The 16264-nt window shown below is 40.9% G+C and overlaps 1 protein-coding gene across 1 annotated transcript; it reads left to right on the top strand.

Annotated features, from left to right (window-relative positions):
- Window positions 1–305: 305 nt before the first annotated feature.
- LOC116058695 (espin-like protein) lies at window positions 306–16156 on the top strand. Its single transcript, XM_031311525.2, has 11 exons — window positions 306–929; window positions 1570–1760; window positions 3889–4075; window positions 4164–4346; window positions 4500–4631; window positions 10000–10164; window positions 10266–10416; window positions 10562–10734; window positions 10804–10968; window positions 11616–12574; window positions 14886–16156. Exons 1-11 carry the CDS (start codon window positions 636–638, stop codon window positions 15415–15417), a joined length of 3132 nt encoding a protein of 1043 aa, XP_031167385.2. The 5' UTR covers window positions 306–635; the 3' UTR covers window positions 15418–16156.
- Window positions 16157–16264: the final 108 nt, after the last annotated feature.

The raw sequence follows: 16264 nt of genomic DNA, 5'->3' as shown, positions 1-16264 counted from the left end.
ATGACTGTACTCAGCTTCCATCACGTCATGTAAGTAGCTAATCAGCTAATTGGAGTCGGGGCAACATGTGTGAGCATTATTGAAATAAAATATTAAGATACACTTTTAATATTTTTTCACTAATTAACTATAAAATATATGTAGATTATAATCTTGCAAATTGATAATCTGTTTAGTCATCCCCACTGAGATGAATTTTTAAAATAGTTGTAAAAAAAACAAACACAGACACTCATTGTAATCCAGCATGCCTTGGCTCTGACTTCTCCCATTACTTAAGTTTCCGTGCCGCCTCAGTTCCCCCATCTCCAGTGAAGCGTTGGTGCGTGTGCCAGCATATGGTCACTGCCACACAAAGGAGAGCAGGAGGCCACAAGTTCTGCACCTCCACCCGTCTTTCATTACCTTTCTATCTCACTGGCTCTGACCCCCTCCTCTCTCCCCAATAGCCATGCTGGCCAGCTGGCCGCCGCTCGGGTGTCATTTTCCTGGCTCGGGAAGAGGCAATGAGTGCATGAGTTTTTGTTATTGAATGAGAGTTGAGCATGAGCAAGAAAGAGATGGTACCCTGGTGGGAGCCAAAGAGCTCCAGGGAGCTTGTTCTGTGTGCCATAACCTACTCATAGCAGCCGGGCATGGTGCTTCATCGGGCCATCCAGGCTGCTCGAGCAGGGGATCTTGCAAACTTGAGGGAGCTGGCATCTTCTGGTTACCTCTCACCTGCCATCGCTGATGCTCAAGGTGCAGGCCCAGTGCACCACGCGGCAAGGTGTGGACGCCTGGAGTGCCTGCAGTTCCTGGTGAGCGAGCTGGGGCTGGCAGCTGATGCCCGGGCATTGAACAGGGCCACACCAGCACATGATGCAGCAGCTACAGGCCACATCCGGGAGCTACAATGGCTGGTAGACGTGGGAGGCTGCAACATTGAGGTAAATGAATCCACTGTGAAAAGGAAAAACCTACCCTGAGCTCGAATGCCTTGGAGAGATGCCACAATTTCTACCGACTCCATCGTGTGTGAGTCTGAATTCAGGCGATGGCTTTAGATGGTCATCTAACTGATCCCAGAGTATAGTTACATCACTGCAGCTGTAAAAGGTACTGTACACCATGTATTACCAGCTGATTACATCATATGGTGTTGACTTACTGGGTATCCATTAGTATTATATAGCAAGGGTAATTACGTCCAGATGCTTGAGGGGAGCTCTCACTGAACTAGCTATTAGTATCGAGTCAAGTCTACATACATCTCTGCTTCTCAAAGTTATACATGCCCATTTCCATTGAATTTACAGAATCCTTAAAGAAAACAGTGTTTCTTCTTATGGTATTTTATTGATTATTAATTGAGACCCCCAAATATCTTAATTGTTAGTCCTCACAAGAATCCCTACTGTAGCTTTGGAAAATAAATATACCTGTTTAATATCTTGCACCATCTTGTGTACATATCAGTAATGAAACTCCTTTGACGTAACTTGATAATCAAGGGTTTATTACAATAAACCTTCATAGTAGAGGAGTTCAATTAGTCTAAATCAAGCTTCATCTTCATAATGTTTCCAGGATAGGGATGCTGCTGGTGCCACTGTCCTCCACCTCGCAGCCCGGTTTGGGTGTGTGGAGGTCATTAAGTGGCTGCTATCTGGTGGAGGAGTAGCCGAGGTGGAGACAAACTGTGGAGCTGTACCTGCTCACTATTCTGCAGCCAACGGAGACCTCACCTGTTTAAAAGTCCTTATTCAACAGGCACCTGGGTGAGTTCACAGCAATCACTGATTGTTCTTTGAAATATGGCGGAGGTCACACCTGAATACAGTAGTGTCCCGCCCCAGTAGATGTGGGTGTTTGTCATAGACTGTTAAAACTATGTGTTTATTAACAAACTATTATTTGAACGAAGGCTAAACAAGAACTCTGGGAAGTTCAACAAATGTAACTTAAAATTGAAGAAAAGAAGCCTACTGTCCCACTATTAGAGCCATTTACTCTATCAGCCACACAACTGGAACCTACCGTCTGCTCAGGTTACCGTAAGGTGAGCTAGAATGATAAGCTTTCAAAGAAAAAAATCATAATTTATATAGCCATACCATAACTGACAAAAACCAACCAACCATAACTTGACAGTGGCCAGTCTCTCATAGCTTAGAATGGTTCCCAAAATGTTTTGTCTGATGTAGTTTGCATCGGTACTATATAACATATACTACCTGGAGTGGGAGAATTCATCCATAGGTATAGCTTCATCTATTTGATCCATTTATCCAGTACTGTTAGCAAGCTTTATCTATTTGTACTGTTAGCTAGTAGCTAGCTTTGTACTGTTTCCATCTATTTATCCAGTATAGCTTAGCTAGCTTTAAATAAAAAACATTTTATCCAGTACTTTTAGCTATTTAAATTTATTTGATCTATTACTTTTAGCAACTTATTTCAACCCTTTATCTATTACTTTTAGCTAAGCTACGTCAACTGTTTATTCAACATTACATTCAGCCAACTACTTATTTATTACTCGTTAGTTGAAGGTGCAATATGTAATACTGACAGCTAGTGTTTAAAATAGTTACTGCAGTACAAATTCAAAATACTGGAGTCGTCTCCCCTCCTCCTCAGACTCAAAGTTCACGGAGGTTGCCAGGCTGAGACCGCAGCATCCACAACAATGTTGCTAGACACTCGTCTCACATAGCCAGACATTACTCCACAGCACAGCGGAGTAGCTAACGTTAGATGCTGGCTATATTGACAGTCATAAAAGCCCGTGCTCACGTGGAGCTCTGTAAGTGTGTAATGGTCTAATCATCTCAGCTGGACTTGTAGGCCGTTATATTGTTGGGTAGTTTAAATTAGTATAAAATGTGTTTTGTGTGCAAAAATCTTAATGTGTAAAGTAACTAGTAACTAAAGCTGTAACAGATGAATGTAGTGGAGTAAAAAGTACAATATTTCTCTCTGAAATGTAGCGGAGTAGAAGTAGAAAGTAGCATGAAAAGAAAAGACTCAAGTAAAGTACAAGTACCTCAAATTTGTACTTAAGTACAGTACTTGAGTAAATGTACCACCACTGGATATCATTACTACGTACTGTATATTCACCTATGCGATGGAGTATCATAAAACACATAAACCAGTAGTTGGAGATGCTTGTCCCGGTTTGTCGGGTTGTATGTCATGGCTAAAATACCAATAAAGTCAGTTCAAAACAAAGCAAGCACTGGAGAATCAGTACATTTACCAACAGAAGAATCATTGCATGGTATTCATACTTGATGGTATGAATTTCAGCTTTAGGGTGGGTCATGTGATGTTTTTATTCCCAGAGACTCCGCACTGCATTTTAACGTTTTTCCACACGTTACACTCTTCAGGTGCTTATATTCGTGTTGCTTATTATGGTTTTACAATACTGAGGTTTTTGCTGATATTCAGTATTCAGTCATTTTGTTCAACATTTCACGCAATACCAATGCCGGTAAAAAACCAAGAACAATGAAGATATAATATATTTCATTGCTTTACCACCATGTGTTTGGTGATGAGTTTTGGTGAGAAGCTTGTTGCTGATGTAGAGGTCTAAAAACACTTGTATGTACTTGTCCTGATACTTACATACTTTTTTGAAAAACATTTTATCTCCTTTTTGTGTATCCTTGAAGGCTTCTTTGTAGAATTCTGAATGTCACACTCAACTGAACAGAAGCCTATTATGGCTAAAATAACCCAAAACATATATCGGTCCACGTGTTTTTTTAACATCATAAATCATCTACATATTAAATTGGTGCTTTGTATCAGGCAGAATTTACGATATTGGTCCCACTACTGACAACATGTTTTAAAGCATTTAATGGCTGATAGTAACTCCTTGTTGGACTACAGATGTGTGGACCACCAGACTGTCACCGGTGCTACCCTGCTCTATCTGGCATGCCAGGAAGGGCACGTGCATGTTGTAGAGTACCTTGTGAACGAGTGCGGTGCTGACGTCCACCTGAGGGCCCACGATGGCATGACCTGCCTGCATGCTGCTGCTCACATGGGCCACCAAGCTGTGGTGCTGTGGCTGGTCAGTAGAGAAGCAAAACAACTTGCTTCCTAGATATAGTTTATGTTTTATTTCACCACGTTGATGTTTTTTCATTAACCCCAAATAGGTGACCACTACTGGTGTCAGCTTGTCCTGCCAGGACAGAGATGGAGCGACTGCTCTGCACTTTGCTGCCAGCAGAGGGCATTGTTGTATCTTGGAGAGGCTGCTTCACATGGGGTCAAAGGTCATCAAGGATTACTGGGGAGGGACGCCACTTCATGATGCTGCAGAGAATGGAGAGCTGGAGGTTGGACGCAACTTTTTTCTTTAGTTTTTTGTTGTTCTTGTTATATTTTTTGTCTTATCTTTTCTCAATAAACTAAACTGTTTTTCATAAAGCAATGTTTTATACATATTGCTGTGTCTTGTTCAACTATAGTGTTCTATTTTTTTCTTTCAGTGCTGTAAAATCCTGTTGGCCAATCAAGCGAACCCTTCAGATCGTGATGTTGATGGCTTCACAGCAGCCGACTTGGCAGAGTACAATGGACACCATGAATGTGCCAGATATCTCTGTGCTGTGCAGAAAAATGTAAGCTTTCTCACTCTCACCTACAGAATATTTTATTTAACACATTTTCCTGCTTTGTGTCCTGTCTTTGTGTCAGCACTGCCCAGCTGTTTACTTTGGCATGAAAATCAAAGCTAGTTTGGGATGTGCAGTCAACATCTGGAAGATCTTGGAACCTCGGTGAATCATTTTCTTAATTTGCGACATGTATTTCATGCAGGTCAGACCTGTCCTTCTCCAGCGTTGTTGTCTTCCACTCCGCCTGATTGCTATGCTCTCAGTTTAAGAGGACTAAGAAAGTGGAGGATGATTGTCTTTGTGTTTAATAGGGCATTACAAGTGATGGTGGCGTGAGTGCTGGAGGAGATTGTTTCCTTCTCAGTTTGCCACCGAGAACACTTCTTTTGTTTAGTTGCAGAGAGCACAACACTCCTTAATGTGATTGATGAATATTTTAGTGTTAGCACATTGTTTATGCTGGTGTTGCCTGTTCAAGTCAGGGGTCAATGCAGTAAAAAACTGGCCTACATTTAACTCAAACAGTTAGTGTGCTGTGTCCAGCCTGTTTATATCTTGATTTATTTGTTTTTCTTTTAAATAGCTACATAATAATTAGGTTTAGAGGATTACAGTTTATACTGATACTGAAATTTGAGCTTGTGGAGTTGATTTTAAATAGGAAACAGCTTATACTGTTAATTGAAAATGCCTATGGGGACCACTCTGTCAGCCGACCTGTTGAACCTTAAAGCCTCACAGCTGTCCACCTGCAGCCTCTCCTTGTTTCTTCCCATCACACTTCACTTGCCGCCTATAGCGCACACTACACAGCGATGTACACAGAGTAAAGAAGGCTGTCGGCCAAAAGAAGCCATTAATAAGTCAGCAGAGAAGAGCAGCACTCATACATAAAGAGGATGATGATAGGGAGCCAGCGAGGCGTGGCTGCTGAGCTCTCCTCTCCCATCAACAATGGGGACCTAATTAGCGCAGGGGCCGCTGCAACGTCGAACGCAGCCGCAGCCGCAGCCAGCTAAGGGCCTATCAGTTACCCCTCTCCAGCGGCTCAGGTGGAGGGCCCATGGGCTGAGCCCGTTATGAGATCCACAAGCTTAAGTTTCAGCGTTTTCACCATTCTGATGCCTGGAACCGGCAACTCTATCCCTCTGTGGACTCGGAGAGCAGGATGTCATTGGCTTCAAACAAACGTTTGATTGTGTGTCATGTTTTTTTCCAGGGATTTGGAAGTGCTATGATTGTCACCTTTGGATACTGTGTAATGTTGGTAATGACAGAATGATGTATTTGGTTTCTTGGCAGCATATTAATTGGACACACAGATGGAGGCTTGATGTGAACATAGAGGTAATCTGATAGAGAACCTCAAATAGCCTTTTTATGATTTAAATCCTCATAATATTTGGAAAACAAACTATGTAATGCTTTGAAACCTACCGCAGATGAGCTGTACAAGTAGACATGTGTTAATTACATTTGTGGTGGTGTTTTAAGTTTGTAAAGTGTTGCGGAGATCACAGGTTTCATTGGTTCTAAAGTGTCAGTCAGATAATCTCATTTCCGAGCAGCAAGCTAAATGGATTGGGACATTGAGCAGGGTGAGCTGTGTATTTGGCCTCTTCGCATGTTTGGATCACTCACAGCGAGGTCAGACTTGTTCAGCGCTGTCAACCGCTCTTCCTCTTCTCGCATCTCAGGAACAGCTGCAATCAAATAAACAGTGTGTGGCGTGAGGTTTACTTCATACACATTTGAGGCTTTTGTTCTCCATTCACAGCCATTAGACCCAACTATACTGTATTTTTAGACAGAAGAAACACTTTGCCGTCTAATTCATCACCGTGTTTTTGTTTTTGTCAAGATTTCCTCTTTGTTTTTTTGCAATGAGAAACAAAACACATGCTTTAATGGCTTTTATTTTTAATATTTATAAATTATGTAATCAACATTATCACCAGAGAGCATCTGATAGACTCATTGTGTTCTTTATTTTGTCAGAGATAAAATAATCTGAAGATCAGATGAGTTGATTTGTCTCAATCTTATAAAGCCTGGCTGCATCCCAGTTGCATGTGTATCACAGATGGGGAGATATTTTGCAGAACTACAAAATCTAGATCCTATCCCCATACACCTTGTAATACTCTCTACAGACATTTTCTACTTGTCAAAAGTATTAAATGCCAAGGTGTTAAAATCTAGTATTAATTGTAGAGCTGCAATAATTAATCCATTAATCGAGTACTTGATTGACAGAAAATTAATTTGCAACTATTTTAATAATCGTTTTACATTTTTTTAAAGCTAAAATGCCAAAAATTCACCGTTCATAGCTTCTCAGGTGTGCATATTTGCTGATTTTCTTCATGCTGTCTTCTACAACATTAAACATTAAATGTAAAAACCTATATTAATAGGTGTATTTGGGTTTTGGAAAATTGAAATGGTCATCTTTCACTATTTTCTCACTTTTAAAGACTAATCGTCAGTCGCGGCCCTAAATGGCCATCTCTGTTGTTTTTAAATTTCAAAGATGCTGATATGCATCGGTTTTATCATAGTCCTAAAATCTTCTGTTTGCTGTTGTCAGCTTTTTCACATTAACAATCAAACCCATCTATTTAAGCTTTTGCTGTCACATTGTGTTTCCACTGTCACAGTTTACAAACCATCTCAAGTAGATTTGTACCCCCACCCTCACAAAAAAGCTTGATGAATTAACTCCTCTGTTCAATTGTCTCAAGTGGAAAAAAACGCCTGAACGTGTATGGATAAAATGTCTCTTTTCCAGCTGCTTTGACAAGTCTTCCGCTGATACTTCCCTTCGTGCAACAACATGGCCATTGGTTTGTCCAGTGACACTACCGGCCACCCTATCCTATCCCTTAATTATTAACCGCATTCTCCGATCAGAGTTTATTGTTTATTGCCTGGCGACCCTTGGCTACTGGCAGAGATGCTGATGATGGTGTCAAACAAGTGGTTGGTGATCTTAAGATAGTGTCACATCCTCGTCACGGAGCGACTGCTCCAGATACCTGGCTGCACGAGTCGTTGCCTACGGAGTTTCTCCGTTCAGTCGTACCAGAGTGCACAGATCAAGGTTAGTAGGCTTTAGGTTGGTTTATAGATCATTTCCACCAGAGTTTGTACTGTCTGTGCTGCTTTTGCTTATTTTTACTCCTCTTTATGCTTTATTACATTACTTTATTTTTCCTTGAGCATTTGTTCATAAGTGACATGACATGCTGAGTAATTAGTTGTGTATAATGAAAGGAAAGTTTTGTAAGTTCTTAAGCCCTAGCTAACAGATGTTTTGGCAATGTTTAACCTATTTTCTGATCAGTTGTGGCCTCTTACGGTTAGGCATGACTAATATTCCAGGCACATGACCTTACTATGGTACTGTATGTTGTCATTGTTGATTTTTTTTCTTCCTTTTTTTGAATCCTGCACTGTTTCTAGATATAGTTTTCTGATCCAGTAGCTGTTAACAATGTTCCATTATGAAGTGGATCAATATTGTCATTTGTCTTCTGTGCAAAAAAGCTGTAAATCTTGGCAAAAACATTGTGCACGTCAGTAGTTAGCCTCTCAAGCATTTACCTTCTTGCGGGAAACCTGAGAGTATTTGAACATGTGAGTGGACATGTATTTACACTATAGTGTTCTGTGTATAATGTTCACCCGCTGTATACATTCCACATTGCAATTTATCACTAAGAACGTGAATATTTCATGTGGAAGCAGGTTGTTTTAATGACTGACTCCAGAATTACAAGACATGTTTTTAAATACACATGGTGTTCTGAAATGCTTAAACCCTCTCGTGGCTCGACCCACAGAGACCACAGATTACTGGTGCGGCATGTCCGACAATGAGGCAGCACTGAGTAGCTGTTTCTTAACTCTTGGCTCCTAATCTGCAGGGATCGGGACTCTTTGTGGTCTTTGATAGAGGGAGAGTAGATCCAGGCCAAAACAGGGCTAGGCTAACTACAGTATATCTGCGTGGCAATTGTGATGTGGTGCTGATGAAAACCAAATGCTCTCTGGCCACTGGGTCTAATTAAACACACACGGACCGGTTCATCATAGCTTTTAGGACACTGAACTGTTACGAGAAGGGTCACAAAGGAATCAGGCTCCCCCTCCCCTTTTCCCAGCCCCATAGTTTATCTATTTATGGATTGCACAACTTCGGGGAAGTTAATTCCTCCGCCTGAGCAGTGTCACAGCATATTTCGTGCTGTTGGACATCAAAGTGCTGTGTGAGAGGAAATGGCAAGGACCACCTCACGGACACAAAGCACAACAGCATGCAGCAGCATATTAGGGCTGCCTTTGATGTTTTGGTTAATAATAATGTCCTTGGAGAGCTGAATTTGATATGCATTCTGCATGGAGTGCATTAGAACAATGCAGGTTCATTAAAGGGGATCTAAATGTTTCCATACATCCTCCCTAGAGTGGTGTGAAAGGCTGCCAATTATTCAAGGTCGCTTACTATTCCATGCGCTTGTTTGGTTCTTTTGTCTTTCATAGTGCATGTCTTCAGGCTTTAAAATGTTTTAATGTGTTTGTTTCAAACTAGAAGTTTTATTAATTTCATTTAACCTATTTCTTACATTTCTTACAATTCCTTACCGAATTTAAAAAAAAATGGTTTCACCGGCATAATGTACAGTACAGATGATTTAAAAAAACAAAGCCAATCTAACTCTTACTTCCATGCTTAGCCTAATACAGTATACTTCACTCCCTTTACACCTACATCATATTGTCATATTGACCTGTAGAAAACAATCCAAATAAATCTATATAATATAGGAATAATAGTGTGATTGATTACACTGCCTAAATCTACACTTCTATCTCCCACAATCTGTAAATGCTCTATTTCTGCCATATACTGTATGTTCCTACCTTTGGACAGAACTAAATACATATTTTATTCCTTTACCTTTATGTACCTGTTAATATTGTGACTTTGACAACAAATAAAAAGGGAATTTATTTCCTGTAAAACAATAAAAATATTATAAATATATATTTGTGAATGGTAGAACTAAAAGTCCAGACTAATAGCTTTTTGTTATAAGGATGTACGGTGTTCAGAAAGTAAAAAGTTGAAATGTACAAAAACAATATCTATAAATCTGTTTCTGTTGTGTGTTGGCTCATTCACTGTGTGACAGCATGCAGAGGGACACAACATTTGACTCAATCAGCATGGACCGTTTGTTACCTGCTTTTTGATAAAGGCAAAAACAGTAGCAAAGGCATTTGTGATGTGGAGGTGTATGGATCACAAAACAGAGTTTTTGTCACATTTCATAATATTGGGTCTTTGTAACGGTGATGTTTGCAGACAGCCTGCGCAGATAATCCCATCGAGGTAATTGCTCCAGTGGAGGAAGAATTGAAGATCAAGCCGGCTGTGTTGTTGCAGTGCAGCAGGGAGGACTACTACGGCTGCCTGAGTGACACATGCACAGACACTTACGGCAGTAACCCAACCATGGATAGTTTAAAGGTAAATGCTGAGTTCAGTTTTTCACCACGTTTCCCATTCTTCACAGTTAACCTATACAACCCAAAGCAACCGGGCCATGCCTCTTTTTTTGTCCAAACTAGCAACCTGAGAGTGAGGATTCCCCGCAGGCGAGATACCCTCAGCCCCCTCTTGCACCTCCTTTACCTTCTGCTTCATCCACACCTACCCAGCCGGAGATAACAACCGCTGTCCACAGAGTAGAGAACATTCAAATTGGTGGTCTCACATCTGGTGAGAAAACCAGTTCTGTTTATCTTATTCAATCTTAATTTAATCATTCTATTTACTAAGACTGTGTATTATTGTTATTGTTATTATTACTATGTAATGGTTACATTAGAGTGAGTAAGACAGACACTTCTGATTTGTATTTCAGTTATTAAAGGTTTCAATCAGCCCAAGGCTGCTGGGAGCGAGATAACTCGCTCTGCTGATAAGACGATGTTTCCTGATGCAAACCTCCTGGGTGAAAGAAAACTTCTTGGCAACATGAATTCCATTAAATCCTTAAAACAATCAGGATTATCAGGCGTTTTCCCTGGACAAGCAGTAAGTGCAGTAAGCTTTCCCAGTTTGTACATCCTTCCTTTCTTTAGCTAAAATGCAGTGTCTGTGCAGAACAAGATGGTGGTCCTGCCCACTGAGGAGGCCAACCTGTCGGACATCGACTACCTGGTGCCCACTCATGATGAGAGAGGCTGCCCCATTGCTGAGTGGAAGAGGCAAGTCATGGTGAGACAGCTGCAGGCTAGGCTGCTGGATGAGGAGGATCAGAGGAGGAAGGTAATATATCTCCATAGATTAAACAGGGTCATCTCAATCTTACGTAGCACAGGTTCGGGGAGTGTCATGATCAGTTTTAGCTACATCATTGTAGTCTGGAAAACATTCAATGTGAATCGGTTGAGTCCAGCAGATACTGCACAGTGTACATGTACACAGGTTTACATAATGATGTTACATTGGTAGAAAAAAAATCTGTCGAAAAAGTTTGTCAATTAACCGATAACAGAAATTTAATCGGCAACTATTTTGATAATTGGTAGTTTTCAGCCCTAAAAAAGTCAGTTAGAGTGTATGTTGACCAGCCTACTTCAAATCTCATTCTAAACAAATGACCAGACCACTATGAGCAAAGCGAAAATTGTGGTCTGATTTGGTGATGCTTTTCTAAATCTGCATTACTGACAAAAAATGTAAAACACTTGGAAATTCTATCATCATTTAATTTTAATTGCACATAACAAATCACTGAACACATTGCTAGTCAAGTCATATTTTTGAGGTTTGGATCGCAGTTTTACTGTATCATTACTCTACATCATTACTCTTTCCCTCTCATGCCAAAGCCATTTGAAATGTTAAAAAAAAAACTTTGAATATGACATCCTGCATGTTTATCTGCCTGCTGTTTGCCTCTTCTCTTACAGGAAAATGGGAACCGATATGCCAAAGTCAGCTGGAGGTACTCCCAAGCCCACAATGCTATCCTGGGGCCCTCTGGTGAGCTGCTGACTGAGGATGACCTCATCTATTTGGAGCAGCAGATTGCCAACGTCTCCATCAAGAGGAACTGTGAGGGCTACGAGCTGGAGCTCGCTCGCCTAGCCGAGGAGCTCAGGCACATCCTGCCAGCCCCCATAGTGAACATCACCGTCAACACACAGTTTAGAAACTTCTCAAGTCACGTTCCCCTACCTGTGTGGTGCGGCCGCATCTCAGGCATCGTAAAGAGCATGTCTCTGCTCATGACCAACCTGACAGACCAGCCCTACTCCAAGATGCCCAACACCGACCTGATCACCGTGTTCTCTCAGACACCAGACAGACAGAACTCCACCAGGGTACGCAGGGAGAGCATAGAGGATGAAATCCATCAGTTTGGGGTGTCCGTGAGGACTTTGAAGTCTACTTTTGAGACACAGAACTTAACTTTGTCAGATGAGGCGGCGGAGACTGTCGTGTTAAGTTCTACCCCAGAGTTTGAGGCCTCAGAGTCAGACAAACAGCCTAATGTCTTGAGTCCGTCCCCAGAGACAAACAAGAACCGTGACTCCGGCATTGACCATGATGAAAATGTTACAGGTGTTGTAGAGTCCACCAGCCTTAGAAAGGAGCGTATAGTCGTGCTGTTCTTAGGCCACTGGAAGAAATCGGCCTACACTGTGACACTGAAGAGCAAGGATGCAGCAGAGAGGAAGATGAGTGGCGGAAACCAGGGGATGGGCGACAAATCTGGGTCAGGTCGCAGGGGCAGCGTGGAGAGCGCCCAGTCGAAGATGATGAACAGTTCTCTGGGACACTTCTTCAAGCAGAGAAGTGCCGTCAACAAGATGCTGGGGAACTGGAGGAGCATGATCTCCAGTGTCCCGTCCAGACAGATACGCAGGTAGGGCTGCATGACTTTTTATAACGTACCATTGTCTGTGATAACCTTTAACCTTTTGGTACATGATACTACAATACTACTACTACTATGACTGAGCTGGTATTGAACAAAGTAATAAAGTTGAATGAAAGTCCATACATTTTAAAATATTGTTAATTAAAGCTATAGTGCGTAGTTTCCGTCTCCCCCTTGAGGAATTCAAAGTAATGACAACAACACTGTCGGCACATCCACATGACGCAGGCCTTCGGTGATCACGCACCACCCCCACCCCTCCTCCACAAAGTTGCTGGTAACGTTTAACCCGTCAAATCAAGGAGGACACGGAGGATTAAAAAAAACACGATGGACTCTTTAGAAGAGGTAGTTGTCATTTTTATGTCCTCTTCGTCTCCCAAGCTGAATGCTGCTGTTGTCCTATCACAGGGGTGACGTAAAACACATCACTTGAGTTGCTGCACACACCATTTTATAAACATAGCCATACTGAGAAATCCAGAGAGCGTTTCGTGGAGCTGATTGTATCAACTCCTTTGGCAATGGCTTGAATGCAACAGGCGTTCATTAATATAAAATAGTCGTGCACTATAGCTTTAATAGAAAGGCAAATGGAGCTCTTAGCCTCTTTTTATAGTGGCTTATTATTTTAGTTTTAGGGCCAGCTAATTTACTCTTTTAGTTTACTCTCACAGCGTCATCAACCCTTTTACAGCAGCAGGCAGCAGTTTTTTCTACATGCTACATGCTACATGCTTAGCAACAGCAGACAAAGATAGCAAGTGGCTAGCTACTTAGTTTACACAAAAACAGAGCTAAAAGGAGTCAGACTTAAATCTGTTAGTTGGACAAAAACACAACTTTAAATGAATGCTAATGTTTGCTAATGGACATTGTTTGCTACATGCAGCAGTGGAAGAAGTATTCAGATCCTTTACTTAAGTACAAGTACTAATACCACACTGTAAAAATATTCTGTTACAAGTAAAAGTCCTGCATTGGAAATGTTACTTAAGTAAAAGTATGTAAGTATCATCAGGAAAATGTATTTAAAGTATTAAAAGTAAATGTATGCTCAATGCAGAATAAGCCTCACATTTTAGAATCTGGAAACGATCCCAACAGTTCTGTCAATCATTATTGTAGTATAGTGATTAATGGTCTAATCATCTCAGCTGGACTTGTAGGTTATATTGTTGGTTAGTTTAAATTATTATAAAACATCATATTTTATAAACTACATGTGTTTTGTGTGCAAAAATCTTAACGTGTAAAGTAACTAGTAACTAAAGCTGTAACAGATGAATGTAGTGGAGTAAAAAGTCCAATATTTCTCTCTGAAATGTAGCGGAGTAGAAGTAGAAAGTGGCATGAAAAGAAAAGACTCAAGTAAAGTACAAGTACCTCAACATTTGGACTTAAGTACAGCAGTTGAGTAATTGTACAGTTACATTCCACCATTTCTAACATGTTTGCCATATCAACTTCATCTTATAAATCAGCTTTTTAGTTTAAGTGGTCAAAAAAAAAGGATTAAGGATTAGTTCAGTTTCAGTTCAAATAAAAAAACAATTGCTTAAAGTAATAATCTAAAAAAAAAAAATTTTCATTTAAATAAATGTCTGTTAAGTCACTATCTATCGCTGAATAAAGTAACCCAGTGGTGATTGAGTGGTGATAACTTTAAATGTCCACGATACATCTTAAAAAGTATCCACTCAACAGCATAAAGGTCTGGTTTGGAATGCTGTCCATTAGTAGCCTTAAAATATCAATTAATCATTGATGTCATTCAGCAAAACAAATGCCAAATATTTGTGTGTCAGCCTTGTCTCTCATAGCCAGGCCTTCCTCCACGGCGCTGCGGAGGAGGGTCCGACTAGTCCACACAGCATTCTGGGATGGGAGAAAAATGTTCTCTGGTTTATTAGCATTTCTTTAAACCAATCACAATCATCGTGGGCGGTGCTAAGCCCCGGACGGAGCCACGGTGCCTCTGCTAAATAGTCTCAGGAAGGAACTTGTTTTGGTGGAACGTGTGTACGTTCAAAAGTAGTTTTAGTCGTGCAACAGAAAACTCAGATTGGACAGATAGTCTAGCTAGCTGTCTGGATTTACCCTGCAGAGATCTGAGGAGCAGTTAACCATAGTCCTCACAAATCCACCAGAGGTTAGAACGCCAACACAAAGGAAGAGGAAGGGGACGGACATCCTGCTGAAAAGAAGGACATCCCAGAAGTGGAACGCCGTGGACATAGACTAGTGTCAGCCTACTGTTAATACATCTTGAATAACCATTCAGTGTTATCCACAGGCTCCACAGGCAGCAGGCCCTCTACTCCCCAGAGCAGTTCCTACCTCGTCTGGACGGCATGCCGGTGGAGTACGACAACCTGACCCTGGATCTCTTCATGCTGGGCTACTTTCACATGCTGGAGTTGGAGTTGCCTGTGGACGAACGCAAAATGAGACACCTGCTGTGCTTTGAGGTGTTTGACCATGTGGGGAGCTTTCCCTGGGAGCTGGTCAGAGACTTCCATAAGGCTGTCGTACAGGACATCGAGGCCGGGAACCGCGAGTGGAAGGACGGCTTTGAGGACATTAAAGTGAAGTTCTTTGGAAATACTGTGAGTCCGTCTGAAAGCACTGTAAAAGTGGTGAAACACATCCTCCCAGAGGTTAGACAGGTCCCTAAGGTCATTGTGCAGACGCCCACGCCTGACGAGGCGGGGCTCCAGACTGGAACTGACATTTCCAGTTTTAGCAATGAAGAAATTTGTAAATACATCGACCGCAGTTTTGCTTTTTGGAAAGAGAAGGAGGCGGAGATATTTGATTTTGAGTAGTTGCTTGTGTCATTTTTTTAATTTATTTGTATTGTTTAGATTACATTAGGGCTGGGTATCAAACCTAAATACTGTTTGAATTGTGAACTGAATTGAAGTGCTGTAATGGTTTACCAAGTACCGAAAGCTAGCACCGAATGCTTAGCCAGATTCTCAGCCTTCATGTTTACTTATTTAATCAGATATTGCCTGATTTGAATTATAATTTTGTAAATTTTATACTGTATTTCATTGTGTTAAACCATTAAACTCTAAAGCATTTCAGAAGTTTGGACTTTGTTGTTAAATTTAAAAAATATATATATTTTATGTTTCTATTAGTAATATAAGATATTTAGTAGGTATTTTGGTACTGCTATTCAAACTCAGGTATCAACTTGGCAACAGATGCAAAGCAAATCCAGCCCTATTACAAAAGCCAGAGAGCCTTGAGTACTAGTGTGTAGTACTAGTGTGTATTCCTGAGAGTAAACATCTTAACACAACCTAGAATCTTTGATGTGGCAGGCAGAGGCCCAGTTTATTTCATAGATTCCTCGATCATTTATCACCTTATTGTATGTGCTCACTGACAATATTTCACTGACATTATATATTTTCATTTCTTACCTATTTGAAGGCACTTTTAATCAAACCTCACATAATTTAACACCTATATAAACATACAGCACTTTGTCCAGCATAGTGGTATTATTAAATAATTGTTGTAACATACAATAAAGGTCGATGCTACGTCATTTATCTCCTTTGCTATCTTCCAGGCCTGTTGAGAATAGTATGTGCCTGTAACAGCAGCTGTGTGTCCATGCTTGTTTTTTGGAATCTGACTTCAGCACAGTGTCACTGT

This window comes from Sander lucioperca, chromosome 11, assembly GCF_008315115.2.
Source record: "Sander lucioperca isolate FBNREF2018 chromosome 11, SLUC_FBN_1.2, whole genome shotgun sequence".
Lineage (NCBI taxonomy): Eukaryota > Metazoa > Chordata > Actinopteri > Perciformes > Percidae > Sander > Sander lucioperca.
This window is presented reverse-complemented; position numbering and strand designations above follow the sequence as displayed.

Excerpts from the sequence above, each read along its gene's own strand:
- LOC116058695 (XM_031311525.2), top strand. The coding sequence starts at position 636 with ATGGTGCTTCATCGGGCCATCCAGGCTGCTCGAGCAGGGGATCTTGCA. Across the intron at positions 930-1,569 it reads TGGGAGGCTGCAACATTGAG|GATAGGGATGCTGCTGGTGC; the intron begins GTAAATGAATCC and ends TAATGTTTCCAG. Across the intron at positions 10,969-11,615 it reads AGGAGGATCAGAGGAGGAAG|GAAAATGGGAACCGATATGC; the intron begins GTAATATATCTC and ends CTTCTCTTACAG.